At 39.6% G+C, this 16,480-nt stretch overlaps 1 protein-coding gene across 1 annotated transcript; it reads right to left on the bottom strand.

The window, feature by feature from the left end:
- Positions 1-4,412: 4,412 nt before the first annotated feature.
- On the bottom strand, positions 4,413-16,027 carry tmem38b (transmembrane protein 38B). Its single transcript, XM_042509942.2, has 6 exons — positions 15,584-16,027; positions 8,573-8,729; positions 7,975-8,159; positions 7,791-7,878; positions 6,767-6,884; positions 4,413-5,363 (listed from the first exon to the last, which is right to left on the bottom strand). Exons 1-6 carry the CDS (start codon positions 15,705-15,707, stop codon positions 5,091-5,093), a joined length of 945 nt encoding a protein of 314 aa, XP_042365876.2. The 5' UTR covers positions 15,708-16,027; the 3' UTR covers positions 4,413-5,090.
- Positions 16,028-16,480: the final 453 nt, after the last annotated feature.

Here is a 16,480-nt window from a genome sequence, read left to right on the forward strand (position 1 = left end):
AGGGTCTTGCCGGTAGTTTGAGGGATTCGGTAAGAGTGTGTGTGGGCGCATGTGAATTTTTAGGTGTGTGTGTGTGTGTGTGCCCCAGAGCCCTTTGTGCCTTTTTGATGGAGTCAGCCTTTGTTGCCACTCTCTGTGTCACATGCACATGCACAGACACAGGGAAATCAAAGCACACACACACACACACACACACACACATCAACATACAAGTTGCCTGGTTTTGCTATAAGAAGACCTCAGAGTGAGTCCCTACAACCCCAATACTTTTTTTTTTAAATTCTTAGTTGACTTTTATAACATCTAGGAGTTAATTGTAGACGTTCTGAAAGCCATATTGAATTTTGCTCCAACGCAACTTAAAATGTCCTCACAAGAATAGTAAATTTTCTATGGTCACTCCTCACAAGCACAGCTAAACCAGAGCACACACACTCACACACGTGCAGGCAGCTACCATTGGCTCTGCAGCGAGGGTCCCCTCCTGTCCCCATCCCTTCTTGCCTGCAGCTGCTGGCCAGCCTGTCAGTTCCCAGGCATCAAGCCATCAGAGATGACGCCTCCTCACGCCACCAAGTGGTAATCACCTGCCCTGCACCACCAGCAACAGGGGCTCTGTCCTCCAGGCAGCAGCGGAAATTAATGATCCCCTCCAACTCAAAAATATGTTTGTTTTTTTCTTTATGTCCCCTAAAATGTCTCACCTTGACTAGACTTGTGTCTGTGCAAAGTTTGTCACCAGAGAGGTGTTTTTACATCCCTATACTGAAGTAGAGTACTATATAAAACTTTAATTATGTGAAACTTTTTATGCTGCTGTCTCGGCCAGGATGCCCTTGTAAAAGAGATTTTGAATCTCAAAGGGACTGTTCCTGGTTAAATAAAATAAAATAAAAAGGGGGAGATGTCTATGCACTTCCCTAAAATCTGAGCTAGATTAGGTGCGTCACTAATTCAAAAGCCAAGCGCTGTCTAAGATGCAAATGCCAGCAAAGAAAGCTGAAATCTCCAATTCAAAGAGGACTTTTTACATAAAATATAGAAATCAAAGCCAGACAGAATATATTTTTCTGTAAACTTGTTTGCACCTCTGGTATATACAGTAATTACATAATAACAATGGGAAAACACTGCAATAATGTGGCAGATGTTATGTTTGTTTTACAGCCACCAATTCTGTGTCAGCCTCTGCCAGTTACAAGCTAACAAGCTAAAAAACAACTTAGATAAATTAAAGTTTCTAAACCACACTTACCATTCTCATCATCTGCTAGTTGCTCCCCTCATGCCCCTCATATTTGTCCTTAACTTTTCAGAGCTTTTTCAAATTCTTATGAAAAATTTTGAGAGAAAAACATCTTAAACTAAATATTATAGTATAGTATTTTTACATACATTAAAACATTTCTGGAGGGGACTTTTTTTTACCAAAAGTACTGATAGCTTTGGGTTTGAAAATCTGTGTGTGTGTGTTGGGATTAAAGGTTCAAGCCATATGATAATTAAAACTCTGCCATAAAGCTATGCTGTTACAGCATCATGCCGGTTGTACTGCGGCACCTTTATTACCTTGGGTGACATTTTTTGTAATTACATTACAGATAGATAAAGAAAACGTGCTTCTTTGTTGTCATGAATGATTGCTAAAAAAAAAAAGAGGTACAATTATTTTGACCCTAAATTCTGGATATAAATATGTTCTTGTTTAAGCGTGAAAATGAGTCAGTGATTTAGCAAATTAAAGGATAAGGCAGCAGTACTCTTTTTTTTTTTTTTAACTGTCATTAAATCTCATGAAAAGACAAACCAATTTTATACTTTCTGACTTCATCTGTGGTACTCCATCCCAAGCTCCTTCAGAGGCTGTAACAAGTATATAGTTTAATTTCTTTTTAAAACGTGGAATCAGGCAACTTTTTAACCACCTACTGCTGTTGCAAAGACAACTGGCTTGGTCTCGGTTTTCCTCAGAGCCCAGATAATAATCACTGTAATATTTTGGTTTCAGTTACAAATATCAACACACTCATCTTTAAGCATTTATTCAGAGCAATAAACCAAAGCAGTATAGACAACAGCATGCTGTTGTCTTAATGTCAACCACAAGTGAAACTGAAACAAAATGTCAAGTTATTGGCTTTTACTTAGGTGAGAAAAAAGTGAATTACGATCAGAACAAAGCAAACAAATGTAATAATAATAATGTAATATCTCTAGATTTGACCTTTATTATAATGATTTGAGACAAGATAGAAAATAACAACAAAACAGGTCAGAGACTCAAACTGTCAGTGTGAGACGTACCGTGATGGCCTTCCAGTATTTAGCCATGCTGTCAGTCTTTTTACTGTGTGCCTGTGTGTGTGTGTGTGTGTGTGTGTGTGTGTGTGTGTGTGTGCTTGAAATGAGGAAAATTTGATATTTCCATATTTCGTCATAGTGCACCACATCCTTGCTTTATCCGTGACCTCTTCTCAGACACCTCTTTGGGGCCTAAGTCAGGTGTGTAGGATTGTGTGCATGCATTGTGTGTATAATTTCTGTGTGTGTGTGTGTGTGTGTGTGTGTGTGTAAACCAGCTTATTTTAAGGATTAATTTTCTGCATCTGACAAATGAAAAACAGGCAGAAGTCTGGGGATAAAAACCAGGCTGAGGAGATGTGCCGTAGAGCAGGTGAAGTGCAGGCGAAAGGCGCTGGGGCTCAGCAGCAGGGGGGCTGCTCAGTTCAGTGAGTAATTGTGGAGTGGGTCACACAGGTCTGGACCTCATTAAGAGAATTGTCTGGGAACTTTCAGGCTCTGAGCTGTCGTCATGTCACCTGCCTTCTTGTCACGGGAGGCAGCGTTAGGAAAACAGCGGCTTATTAAGGTGTCTTTCACTTTTTCAGGTCACACAGTTCACCATTAGAGTCAGGCAGATCAACGCACACGCTAACACACGGCAGTTTTGCAGCAAACATTTGCGATACGAGCCTGTAACTGACATGCATACATCTGACATCTGTGGACTCGAGGCGTATGAAAGGCAGGTACATCATCTCAGCCGCAATCGCTTTTGATCGTCTTTGAACGTCTTCTCTTTTCTCTTGAACGCCCACCCCCCCTCCTCTGTTCTTAATTTGTATTCACAGGGGGCTTCTCTGCCGTCTGAGGTTACATAGATGAGAATTGGGGGGGATTTGGGGGATCTCTCTCCAGCAGCTTTTTAAAGAGGCTGAGGTATCAATCAGGTGCTGATGTTACACTGATGCAATGTTTCAGCCTATAGAGGTTACTCCTGGTCGCCACGCTGCTTTATATCAACGAACCAGCAGCTAATTTCGATATCAGTTGACATTTGACAAATGATACTGCAAGCAAATGTGCTAAGACAGCTACAAGACGGTTGATTATGTATTAATTAGGAGATATTTTTTGGGGACATACACATTTTAAAATGTGACTAATGAGCTGTTTTAAAGGTCCAGTGTGGAGGATTTAGGGGGAATTATTGGCTAAAGGGGAATTTAATAAAGTGAGCTTGTTTTCCTTTGTGTGTAATCACCAGAAAAAAGAATTTTTGTGTTTTCGTTTCCTTTAAATGAGCTGTTTATCTCTACAAACGGAGCAGGTCCTCATCCGTGGAGATCGCCATGTTTTACCGCCATATTTAGACAGTAGCCCAGAATGGACAAACCAAACACAGGCTCTAGATTGGGCCGTTCGTTTTTGTGTCAGCCACCATAGTCAGCAGCCCCTCCTTGAAAAGAGCATCAGAAAAACACAGATTTTTCTTTTTATTGTAAAACTGCTTTATTCAGTGGTTTTGTTGGTTTAAATCGCTGTGTCTGTATGTTTTGTTGAGGAAAAAAAACGCTCAAAGTAAAAAACTTCTGAATGTCTGGATCTTAAATTATCAGAGAAAAGAGGTGTACACTCATTAGCAGGTACTGCTAATGACTAGCGGCCCATCTCCGACATGCAGAACAGCAGTGGAGAAACAATGACTTGTAACATGAAGGTGCTTTATTCAGTGTTTTTACCGGTTGATATCACCATATCTGTTTGTTTTGAAGAGGAAGAGACCTCTGCAGATATTCAGCTCACAGTGAAAACCTCCTGAACTGAACTCAGGAAAAAGGTGACACACATTAGCAGGAGCTGGGCCAATAGTCTTTCTGTAACATGCCGAAGAGCGTTGGATAAACACTTATTACCTGGTCTGTTTGTTTTAGAGAGGATCAAACCTCTGCGGATAATACGGCTCCCAGCGAAAACCTTCTGAAAAACGAATTACTTCGTTTTAAAAAAGTTTAAGCTAGTTGCAATCTGCATTCCCCTAAATCGTACACACTGTTTCTTTGAAGCGAGGTAATAATGAACTGTACAAATTTGTCTGATAAATTGGAGCAGGTAGAGATCACAAAAACACATTTTACAGTGCATTTATCCTGTTTATTCTCATGCTTTTAAATATAATTCAAAGCATTCACCAAAGAAATAGAATATAATAAAAAGTTTTAATTCATTTCGAAATGCGCAATTATTTAGTATAAATAGAATAAAATATCTGCGTGTCATAGAATATAATCTCTTTTAAAAAAATCTTTTGGAGGATTTCAGAGTAGGAAATATAGCATTTACATGAAGCAGCAAAAGATACATAGACATTCATAGATCAGCAGGTGCACAGCACTGTTCCCAAAACCCAGAGATAAAATTATCAACAGTTTGTACTCGTTATAAATAGATATTACAAATTAAGCTACACATTGTACTGCAAGTGTGCATACAGCCCAAGGATAGTATGATGTTCACATTTGACAGCATAAATATCACAGTACTTTAAGGACAGGGTGATTATCCCACACTAAGGTGCGGGGTTGGTTGGAGCCGGCTCTTATTGAAATTCTATTTCAGCACTCGGAATTTAAATGAAAAATGAAATGAAATGAAAAAGGGAAAAGATTTCAGCCAGTAAGAAAAAAATCATATCTCCTGATAAAAGAAAAATAACTCTAAAAGTTTCAGTCCTGATGTGACAAATCTGAATCAGAAATGACTCCTCAGCCCTGCTTAGAGGTGAAAAGGCGCTATCGGGCAGAGGCTGACTAGTTGGTCTTCTTGCAGTTTGTTGTCTCAGTGTTCTCTGACTCCTCTTTGGCTTTGAGCGATCCACTTTGTCTCTTGACAGGAGAAACGGGGGTTTGCTTCCCTGACTCTTTGGTTGTGGTGGTAGAGGTATTTCCGTTATCGATACAGGCTCTCTTTACCTCATCGGTTAGGGCGGCGTAAGGAGAGTGGCCGGAGAAGAGGGTCTTGTAGATGGCTGACTCAATGTTAGCGAAAGGCAAGGCGGAGGAGCCTGTCAGCATCATCCTTGACTGAAAAAAGAGTAGATAAATATGTCAAGACAGAGATAAAATCTCTTATAGGTCCCTTTTTTTTTTTTTAAAAAAAAAAAGGTAGCTTTATGTATCTTTTTCTTTCATTATAAAGAAGGTTTAGGTGCTTTATAAATATTGTAAAGTATCAAAATACTCAATCAAAAGAATTATGCACTCAGTCCGTATTCAAAAACTGTGACTTTAAACAAGCCGTCAGGACTATTGTGGAGTTGTGATGTCATAAGTATATGAGTTGAACATAATTTGTAGAAACTGCAGCTACAGTGTCGAAACAGTCATTCCCCCAGCTACAATGATGATGCAGAGACGCAGAGAGTGTAGATTTGAAGGACCTCGAAACCGTGACTAATCAGAGCAGACTGGGCTTTTTTTGGGAGGGAGGGGCTGAAGAGACAGGCGCTAAAACGGAGTGTTTCAGACAAAAGATGATCCATGTATTTTCAGGCAGACAATATGAGAAAAATGTTATGTATTTTTATTCTTAAGGCATGTAAACATGTTCTAGTAAAAACCCAACATACAAAAATGGACCCAAAAATGAGCACGATATAGGACCTTTAATAGGTTTCGAATAGAAAATGTGACTGTCTAATCATTTAAAAACTGTGGAAGTTGTTTCTAAAGGAGCTATAATCAATATATTTACATTAACATCAATCACATGACTACTTGTATGTGAAAGGACTCGCTTGTGTTGATGAACCTGTGGAGAAGCATCAGCTGCTTCTGTTGTTGTTTGTAATTTGTCATTTTTTCATGGATAGCCACTGTGCTGTTGACCTAGTTTACATATAAACACATTAAGTAAGTAGGTAACATATTAGGATTTATTTCTCATTAGGGGGTGAGAGTATAACATCTGCATCATCAGGAACACAAAATAATAAACAGCAGGTTTGGACAAAGTCTTTAAATCTGATGAAATGGCTCTGTGCTAATTTGACAGATCAGAGACGGAGCGAGCTAACAGAATGAGAGTTGAAAGAAGACATGGTAGATTTATCTGTGTCTCAGTCAAGAGCACAAGTTTCCCAGAGAAGAGAGGATGATGCAAGCTGATGAAAATGATGCAAAAGCCCCTGCCCTACGGGTAATACCAAACTAATGTGAGTCACCGCAGCTAAAACTTCAAAAAAAAGCAAGAGGGAGAAAGGTCATTTAGAAGACAAGATGCCACAGATCTGGAGGGAGCTTTGGCAAAAAAACCCGAAAACATTTGTTATACCCAAACTGAGATCCAATTAATAAACAAAGAAAGGTATTAAATTGTTTTCTTTGTCATAGGCAAGCAAATGGACCAAAACACACAATCCTGTTTGGGTATATGTTTTCAAGGTCGCAGTGTTAGGTATAAGTTACACCAAATACACGACACTGACCTTGTTGACAACGATGAAGACGGTGTAGAAGAGCATCAGGTGGTGCTTCTGGAGAGGCAGGTAGTGGGTCTGCTGCAGAGCAAACAGCACCGCCCCGATCAGGGTGATCTTAGTGGGGCTGCACACATTCGATAAGAGAGCAGTTATGAAAAAATATGTGATGAATATTTTAAAAAAAATGCAACATCTAAAATAATGATAGCTTTATATGTTTATATAGTTTTATGCACACAGGAGAACATCACATCTGATATGCTTGAATTATTATGCACAAGAGCTACACTGGAGACACACATCATCGCTGTAGATGTGCATGGCATCCCCTGGAGTAAATAACTCAAATTGGTTTTATGTTGCAGTAATACGGTTGGTTATGTGCCAGTCGGACTGTTTCTTGTCAGGCAAGCAGCCAAAACTCCAGGGAGTGACTTCACCCGACAAGAAATGATCCAGCACAAAACCAAAAGTAACACCTATAATATTAAAGGAGCCGTTCACCCTAAAATCAAAAATACATATTTTTCTTCTTGCCTGTAGTGCTGTTATCAATGTGGATTGTTTTGGTATGAGTTGTAGAGTGTATATAATGGAACTGGATGGCACTTGGCCTGTGGTGATACAGTTGGTGAGTGTGGTTCAGTAGAAAGAAATCAGTTCCTACATGAAACTGCTCACAACAAAGTGTGTGGATTATCTTGAGTAACCTGCTCATGATATCTGGAAAGAGACATTGCTGTTGAGTTTTTTACATGTTGTCTTTTGGCACTTTGAGCACCGCAACCTAAGTGCCATCTTGTCTCATTATATTCGAGAGAGGGCAGGTGTCTCTATGATTGATAACTCCAACACTGGGCAACTCTCAGTAAATAAATAAATAAAATCTTGACTGATAAATAGCACTACAGGTGAGAGAGAATTTTTTTGACAGTCCTTTTACATTTCACATCAAACCCAATGTAAAAATGTAGTTTTATAACACAAAAATCACCAATGTGAGATCAGTGGAGTCCTGCAGAGGACTTACTAAGACATCTTGAGGAGCTCATTAGTTTCTGGTTTCCATACGCCTCGAACAAGCTGCTCAAAGTTACTTATTAAACCACCTCCAGCACCTAGTGGGGTAGGAGCGACACAAGTGGTTAATTCTAACTTCATACAAAACTATATTATCATAAAAAATCCTGAAGGGTGCACCATTAGCTACTTACCTTTAGCCCACCCTATGGCAATCATAACCAACAAACCATCCTTGTATTTGTTGTGTGCCTGGATGACCCCTCCGAGCACCTTCCACGTCCTGGTCACCTCCTTCATCCCCGACAGCACCAGCCTGAGAGGCAGCAGGGCGGCACAACAGTACACCAGGTCCATGGGGCAGTAAAACACTAGGTACCTGTAGAGACGCATATGGCTCAAATGAAGAGTGCAAACACACACATTCACATACACACACATATCTCTGTTACCTGCTGCGTGTAGACTATGTATTCATTAAAACATTTTGACAGTATCACCAGACAGACTCATTACCTGATTTCACCAGCAGAGAGCGGTGTGTGTTTATTAAAGGAGAGTGTCATTTTATGTGCCACCAGTAGAGGGTGCCAAAGGCTTTATAATAAGAGGCGGAAACATGACAGTAACCTCTGTTTAGTGTTTCACTGCCCTCCACATCTCATGCTCCCTTTACAGCAAATTATAAGTTTGCATATTTCTTCACAAGATAACAAGAACACAAGATAACTCTAATTAACTCTGCAACTTTCCTCTCCTCTTCCTTTGCTTTTATACAGTATTGATATTTACCAGATGACTGAAGCAAGCAGAACACTGGTGCTGTTGGACAAAGGTGCGACAGGTGGCTCGGCCAGCATGATGGCAGATAGCACAGCTCCTCCAAAGCAGAAGAGCATGGAGCTGAACCAGCAGGCCAAGGGGCTGACTTTGGAGACCTCAAGAGCGCCTGCACAAAAACAGAGGTATATTTATTAGCAGGAACACTTTGATGTGAATTTCCTTGAGTCCTCTAAAATATATATGTATATGTTCTCCATACATAACACATCAGCATTCCTACAGGGTATGTAATGGGGTCAACTGATATTGTTTTTTCAGGGCTGATACTGATTATTAGTAGTTAATGAGACCGATTATAGATATTTGGAACTGTTTTTCATTTACAATAAAAATGAAATCTTTCTGTCAATATTTAGAATTTGAATGCCTTTAGCAAATGTTTTAAACTGAAACTTTCAACATCAAATACAGCAAATTCCCACCAACTTTTTTCATAAAGTCATGTGAAAATTTAAATTAATTAATTTAATTAATAAAAAAATAGCTTCCTAAGGTTTTACAAATTAAAAGTTCCTCCAATGCTGACACTATCTTTGCACTTTTTAAGTAATTAATTGTATCGGCGATCATTAAAATAAAACATCAATACAGGTAATGGGTGAAATGCCAAATATTAGCCCCAATAATCCACCAGGCTGATAATCTGTCGACTCTTAGTGTATAAGGGCCTGTAAAAGCATGGAAACACCCTGCAATTGTAATTTATAGTGAATGCTTACCATAATAAGCTTTAAACACAGTCGTTGTAAAGGAGGAATTCATATAACGACAGGGATAATGTCAAAGAGACAGGCTTTGTCAATACGGCTAATTTTGAAGTATTGTTGTAGAAACCAATTCAACTGCAGCATATTAGACAGAGAAGTGGAGTGTGATACTTTGGCCTTTTCCCCGCATGCTTCTCCCTGTTCCTCAAACTGCCTAAATATTAACTAGTCAAAGGGAACACATAAAGAGAAGCTTGTCAAGCACAGATATATTATTTGCGTCTGGGCCTTCAGTTCAAAGTGCAGAGCAAAAGGCACGACAGTTATAATGACAAACTACATCAGTTCGTTGCAGATAAGGATCGGCTGCTCAATGCTCCCTCTGTTTCCACCCTGATTAAAAAGAACTCTGTATTCCATTTTCCACTGAAAAACGTCATTATGGTAGGAGACGCCATACTGTGAATCCTCACTATGAAAGGAAGATTTGTCGGAACAGTTATTTAGCAAACACAGGTTTTATTGACAAGATGAAACCAGCTGATTTCCTTTCTGTGACTTTCTTGCAGAGATGGTCCAATACTATCTAAAATGACTTGTCTAACTCTACCCAAAATTAATGCAGCCAACGTACACTAAGGTATACGTGTTTCACTTTACCTAAGACAGGTGGTGCTCAGTCAGCCCTGAGCCACGTGCCCCCCTGAGTCACTCTGACCGCACACAGGACCATACTGGTAATCTGAGGATTACAGACAGATTATAGACTCCTGGAGAGAGATCGGTAAACCAGGAGGTTTTGTAGCTCTATCTGCCTCCTCTGCAGAGTCCCAGTGGAGTCAGTCTGCGCTGCTCACTCTTTAACTTTGCTCTCACTTCTGAAAGAATATGGAAACTGACTGAAAATGTACAGTTACGAATAACTAGTTCTTAAATGTCTAAATGACATTTAAACTTAAACTTAAATGTCTAAATGACATTTAAGAACACTGTCATTTTCAACAGTCCTGATGCTAAAACAGAAGGGCGAAATTATTTTTATATGACTGCTGTGACCATGCCATTATAGCAGGCCCCGGCATTACCATTTTGAGATTTTTTTGATTTTTTTTTTTTATTATTTGTTGCATTAGTGATATTTCTATATTGCTGAAATAGAACCAGATGCTCCATGAGACAATAATGCACATGTGTTAGTGCTTGCACGTGCATGAAAACAAGAACTAGAAGTCTTTTGGGTGTCTTGCAGCAACTTGATGGATTCATTTATGAGGGGTCTGTGGGGAACATGATAACAGTTGAGGGTGGATACAAATAACTGATAACATCTGAAAGGGGAACTACACCCATTTTATAAATTCATACATGCTGTTGTTATGGTCTAAGATAGTCCAAAACATTTGGTAAACACAACTCTCTCCTAAACCCCAAAAACTAGAGTACTAAACTCAAATCTGTGATGTCATAGGGTATAAAGTCTGGCTTCATAGACAATAAATTGGGAAAATGTTCTAAATGACATTGAGAGCACCCAGGGGGATGTTCTGAACTGATGGGAACGTTTTATGTTTCAGAACTGAAAACACTACTATAAAATAAAACTCATTTGGGTATAAAAAAAAGAAAAGAAACATTCTGTCGGTCTACAAAAATCAGGCTCCCCTTCATTGTCAATGAAGCAGCTGACTTTAAAACTTATTACATCACAATTTTGAAATTTACTTGTGCTTAGTCGTGCTACAAAATATAAAATGCATGTGTATCCCATGTCTGTGTTCAGATTCGACTATGACTCCAAGAAGGAATACAAATTTTCATGCAAACTGTGGCAATGAAGTTTTTTGAAGTACCTTCAAAGCCTCCATGAGCTGCCTGTCAGACACTGCTGCTCCTGTAACTGCTGATAGTGTTGGTGGTGAGTGGGTCAAACTAAAGTAACTAACTTCTCGTTGTTTTTAGAACACCGGCGGTATGCAGCTGTCCCTTTTACATCACGGTGTCTTGACCTTGGTTTATGCTCCTCACACCTCCCATCAACTCTCCCACGCTCCCCCCAGGGTAGGTGTCCCTCATAATTTAAAACACTGCTATATACCAGAGGTAACTGGAATGATTGATAGTAAATGATATAAAGTGCAATGGTTCTCCTGCTCGAGTGGGAACTCTATGCAACTGCAGTATGAAAAGCACAGTGAAGTTTCTTTGTGTGTTGAGTTTTGCAAGTTACAACCATGACATGTTCTTTTGTGTGTAGATAAAATCTGATTTGGTGAAATTTTGTGGTTTGAGACAAACTTTTAGAAGAGGAGGAAGTTTAAAAAAATGCACCCGAATGTCAGACAGGAAAAATCACCCTTACTGTTATACACACCCTTTCTGCCTGTGTGAGCCTTAGACTACATCTGGCACAAATGCTCAAAATTAGTCTTTTGGTCTTGCAGCATTTGTAATTTAATCTCAGCTCACATGTGCGGCATATTGCTTACATAGTAAACAGTGTTGCTATGTCATCACTTTGAGTTGCAAAGCAAAACAACCTGCTACACTCAGTGTCTGAGCTTTACTGTCCGAGCACCAACTTACAGTTCCACATGACTGACGTAGCAGCACACTGCTAAATGCTATAAAGAGATATAGTGGAGTAATGGGCAGAGAATGTAGTCACACTCCCTCTCTGTGTGTTGTAATCCGAGCTCCTCTGTTTGTTGTTGGGGTAGATGATCCAACATGCATGTATGCATGTTAGTGCATGCAAGTCCCTGTGTGTGTATCCTGCTGGCTAGCTTATTGCTGTTGCTTTGCACTGTGGCTGTGTCATGTGGCTACAGAAGTGTAGCACCCATCTTCTGATTTCCCTCGTTAATATCATAAACTCTGTCAGCACTGTTGATGTTGTAAGCACTGTTTATGCCAGTAGCACCATTATCTGTGAGCTGCTGGCAGTCCAAATCAGCCCAAAGTGAGTAAGTCCAAATCAGACTCTGAAACTGTACATAGCATAATTTCAATATAGCGCATTTGGAACAGCTGAGTAGCTTTGGGTGGCTTTCAGATGGTTTATAACAATGCTTTGTTTACATTTTACACTGAAATTTAACACACTGCATGGACTGCTATGACATGCTGGGCTACAAACACACCTTTCACCAGATCAAAATCCTGTTTCCTGCTTTGCATTTTGGAGACGCATTTACATGTCAAATTTTAGGGAGTACATGCCAAGTACACTGCAGCTGTAACACGTCCTAGTAGTTGTATTTTCCACTTCCTCTTTTGGTCTCTCTTTCTTCCTCTCTGTTGTGTTTTTCTCTTTGTCTGTGTGAAGACAGAGTGAAGTCTTTCCCCTCAGTTAATTTCCCTCTCTCTCTCATCAGAGCCAACTACTTAATTGTTGAAATCTGAGATCAGCTGAGCCTGTGAAGCCATTTTTAATTAGAGCAAAGGTACCTTAGATCACTATGTTCACCGTAAATCAGTTTATTTACATGCATACAAGTCAAGAACGTTACAGGAATATGGAGACAAGTCTCGTAGCTGGGAAACAGTTCAGCTGTTGCTGCTGCAGCCCAGCTAAAAACAATAATTTAAGTCTTAACCAGGACAGCATATCTCCTACCACCCATACATTATCTAAGACTATGAAAGACCTCTCTCCTGAAACTAGATAACTAGATAAGAAAAAAAGTGGCTTATCTCGAGTTATTTTTGGGCTTGATGTGAGAACAACTGATTGACATGCAACCGCTGCTCCTCTTCAAGGTCCCTGCCCTCCTGCGTCCTGTGCAGTCCACTCAGCAAAGTTTAGAAAAGTCAAGATAAACTGTAGTGACAGTGTTATAAACATGTAAGAGACCCGGGGAGCTCTTTTAAAATGCTTTTGGGAATGCGTGTGTGTTTAATCCCTTAAATAAATAAGCCATGCCTTTTTCTTATTTCCTAAATGTTTGGTCTGTGGAAGTGTTGAGCAGCTCCAGCACTAAACTCTGGATGCAGAGCAGGAGGGAAAGATTTAACACAGGAAGAAGAAAAGACAGGAAGGGTTCAGAGGTTTACGGCATTCCTTTCCTTTTTGGGGAACAGAAGGACTTGAGCTGGCTCCCATGTGTTTTGTGTTTTATTCCGGGTTTTACCGACCTGCTTTTGAAATGATCCTGAGATTTAAACCTCTCTTTTCCTATCCTCTTAGTAATGATGATTCCGTGTTGTGCTTGCTGATCTCTGGCGGTTTGTTTGTCGGTATATTTACGCTCTGTGTATCTTTCTCTCAGCTACAGATTGATAGATGGGAGTAGAGGACGAAGGGTTAAAGGGTCACGGGAGCTCAGATGCTTTGCAAGGCAAGTTCCAAAATAGCCCGTAGATTTACAGCAGCGGGACTACAATGGTCTGCGTGTGTGTAATGCATGTTTGTGTGTGTGGAGAGAGTCCACAGGCCTTGCAGTTAAAGTCCACCTGTCCCTGCAGACACTATCTCAGTGACATAACAGTGTTGGCTCTGTGCCGAGGCCTTTGGTCTCAGCTGATACAATCAACTATGGCTCAGAGTAACAGTTTGTGCTTCAAAGTTAGATTCATTTAATGCTAACATTTTGTTAGGATATTCACCTATAGGCAGTTTATAGAGTATATGTAACATATCATGTTGTCATGTTTTATTCTGTCGATATTTAACAGGTTATCTGTAGGGTTTATGTGACAGTACATGAACATACTTATTAATGCTACTTATTCTCAGAATATTTTGGTTGAACGACTGAAAAGTTCGACTAAACTATTTAGAGAGTATGTTGTAAATTATCACGTACCCTTTACAGACAAACTTGTTAAAATGTTACAGATACTCTACAAACTATCTGTAGGTGGACTGTTCAAATAAAGCTGTACCAGTTTGACTAATTGATTAATTCATTATGGCAGAATGCCATTGTGTCCCACTATCAGCATATTTTTGTTTTTACACCATATACTGTGTGTGTAAGTGTATAATATACCCGTGTGTGTGTGTTTATTTTGCAATATATTGCAAAATATTTGATCACGATACTCAGCACAGGGAAAAATGTTTAAAATCGCAATTATATTGTATCTCGACTTAAGTATTTTGATAACGTTATATTGTGGGGCCTCTGGTGATTCCCATCCATAATAAGTAGTCTGATAAACTGATATATTGTGCTCTATGTTGAGGCTAATATGTGACAGCTATACTGGTTTAATTGTTTTTTAACATCTATCACAAATTTGTTAGTTGTGTTGTATCTCTATGTTTTAACCTCTGCACTATTTTGTTTTAGATTTTCATGTCATTTACATGTCTTTTTGGTCGAGGAGAGCGAGATGTAAGTTATTTTTGCCAATGACTGCATTTCTGTAATGGTTGTGCATGTGACACAAGGTTCCCGCGGATCATTAAAAAGTCTTAAAAGGCATATCATTCTTTTAATCTAAAAATAAGGTCTTCATTGTTATTAAAATAACTGAAATTAATCTTTTTAAAGTCTTAAAGATTTTTTGAGAATTTAGAAGTAGGATTTTATGAATCCTTTTCTACCGCTGCACTGTAAAATCTCAAAATAAGTGGTAACATTTATTTTTTGTGAAATAATTTCCCAAATTCCTCCTTTTAAACTTGTCATGATAGCAATTTAGGCAGTAGGATTTCACATGTGGAGTGAAAAACAGCCAGAAAATGCCACATATCTCCACTCTAAAAAGTTTTTTAAACATGGTATAGATATTCTAACACTGTCATAAGACAATAAAAAAAAGTCATGTCTGTTGTTATGATTACCAGATGGGCAAACTGTCCCTCTAAGAATTTGGTTATTGTAGCCTAAAATTGGCCCTAAATTTCATCCCATGTGGCATTAAAAAAGTCTTTGAAAGTTTTAAATCTAACTTTCCTTAAAGCTGCAGGAACCTTGTGACAATAAACAACTTTAAATAAGAAAATAACGCAGAACAGGAAAGAAATGGGGGGATTAAATACACCTATTAGATTACAGTAGAATAGATGAGATGTTTTATTGTCTTTTTAGTGACCACTCTCTAAGTTCAAGTGTGAGTTACAACATCCCCAGAGGCTGCGTGGCATTTTGCTGGAGAGCTTCAAATACCAGGATAGCTGTAGAAGGATTATCGAGCTAACACGAGGTCAAACTCACACAAAAAAACAAACAAAAAAAAAAGCAAAGCAGTTTGGTTTTTGCAGTAAAACTTTGTGACAACAGTAAACGCCTCGTCAGCCACTTACCTGGCTGCTCCCTCAAAGCCATGATTGACACGATATAGTGCGCCATGTCAAAGTATGGAAACATGGACAAGTTTGCCAGCCCGTGGGACAGCTCGTCCAAGCGCAGCACCCCGAACAAATCCATAGTCTTATCTGTGAAACTGTCCAGCAAGAGGAAGTTAGTCCCAATAATCCCAGCGAGGGGGCTGGAGTGGAGAAAAGGCACCGGTCCAACTCAGAGCATCAGGGCTTCATCTGACGCCTGTAAAGTCTGACAACCCCGGTGGCCCAAACAGCTGTGTGTCAGCGCTCACGCGGCTGCCAAGTTGCTCCCAGCTGGTTAGTTGATCGCCTCTTGTCGCCGGGCAACAGATCTGTAGTGCCGGAGGATGGTCATCACCGCTGTTGCCCCATCGACGCTGTCATCGGCGCATAGGCGGAATTCCTGCTCTGTGTTCCGCCATGCTAGTGATGTGGCGGGCGGAGCCAGAGCGACTCTCTGATTGGAGGAGCGGGAGCACGGCGAGCCAATCACGTGTCACAATGTGGCTTCCTGAGGTGATGCTATCGTGCTAACACAAGCAAACAAACTCAGTGTGGATCAGTGCTACTTGTTGACAATCCTCGGAAGGGATTGTTTATTATTTACGAGAGGGGAGGGTGTGTTACAAAAGAGGGGAGGCACTTCAGATATTCTTTTAAACACTGGGGAGGAAATTTTTTTTTTTTTTTAATCTGGTTTATGGGAGGGACATTTAACTTTTTTATTTAGGCTTTCTAATTAAAAAGAAAAGCAACAAGTCTTTATATTTGAGATGCTGGAAGCATGAAATGTTTTTGCATGAAAAATGCGAAATGAATAGTAAGTCATCGTGCAATGTTATAATCTTTGGTTTATGTTCAAAAATCTTACTAAAA

This window comes from Plectropomus leopardus, chromosome 20 (genome assembly GCF_026936395.1).
Source record: "Plectropomus leopardus strain MGB_pleo_1.0 chromosome 20, ASM2693639v1, whole genome shotgun sequence".
Classification (NCBI taxonomy): Eukaryota; Metazoa; Chordata; class Actinopteri; order Perciformes; family Serranidae; genus Plectropomus; species Plectropomus leopardus.

Excerpts from the sequence above, each read along its gene's own strand:
- tmem38b (XM_042509942.2), bottom strand. The coding sequence starts at position 15,707 with ATGGATTTGTTCGGGGTGCTGCGCTTGGACGAGCTGTCCCACGGGCTG. Across the intron at positions 8,160-8,572 it reads CTGCTTGCTTCAGTCATCTG|GTACCTAGTGTTTTACTGCC; the intron begins GTAAATATCAAT and ends GCGTCTCTACAG. Across the intron at positions 7,879-7,974 it reads TGCCATAGGGTGGGCTAAAG|GTGCTGGAGGTGGTTTAATA; the intron begins GTAAGTAGCTAA and ends CTACCCCACTAG.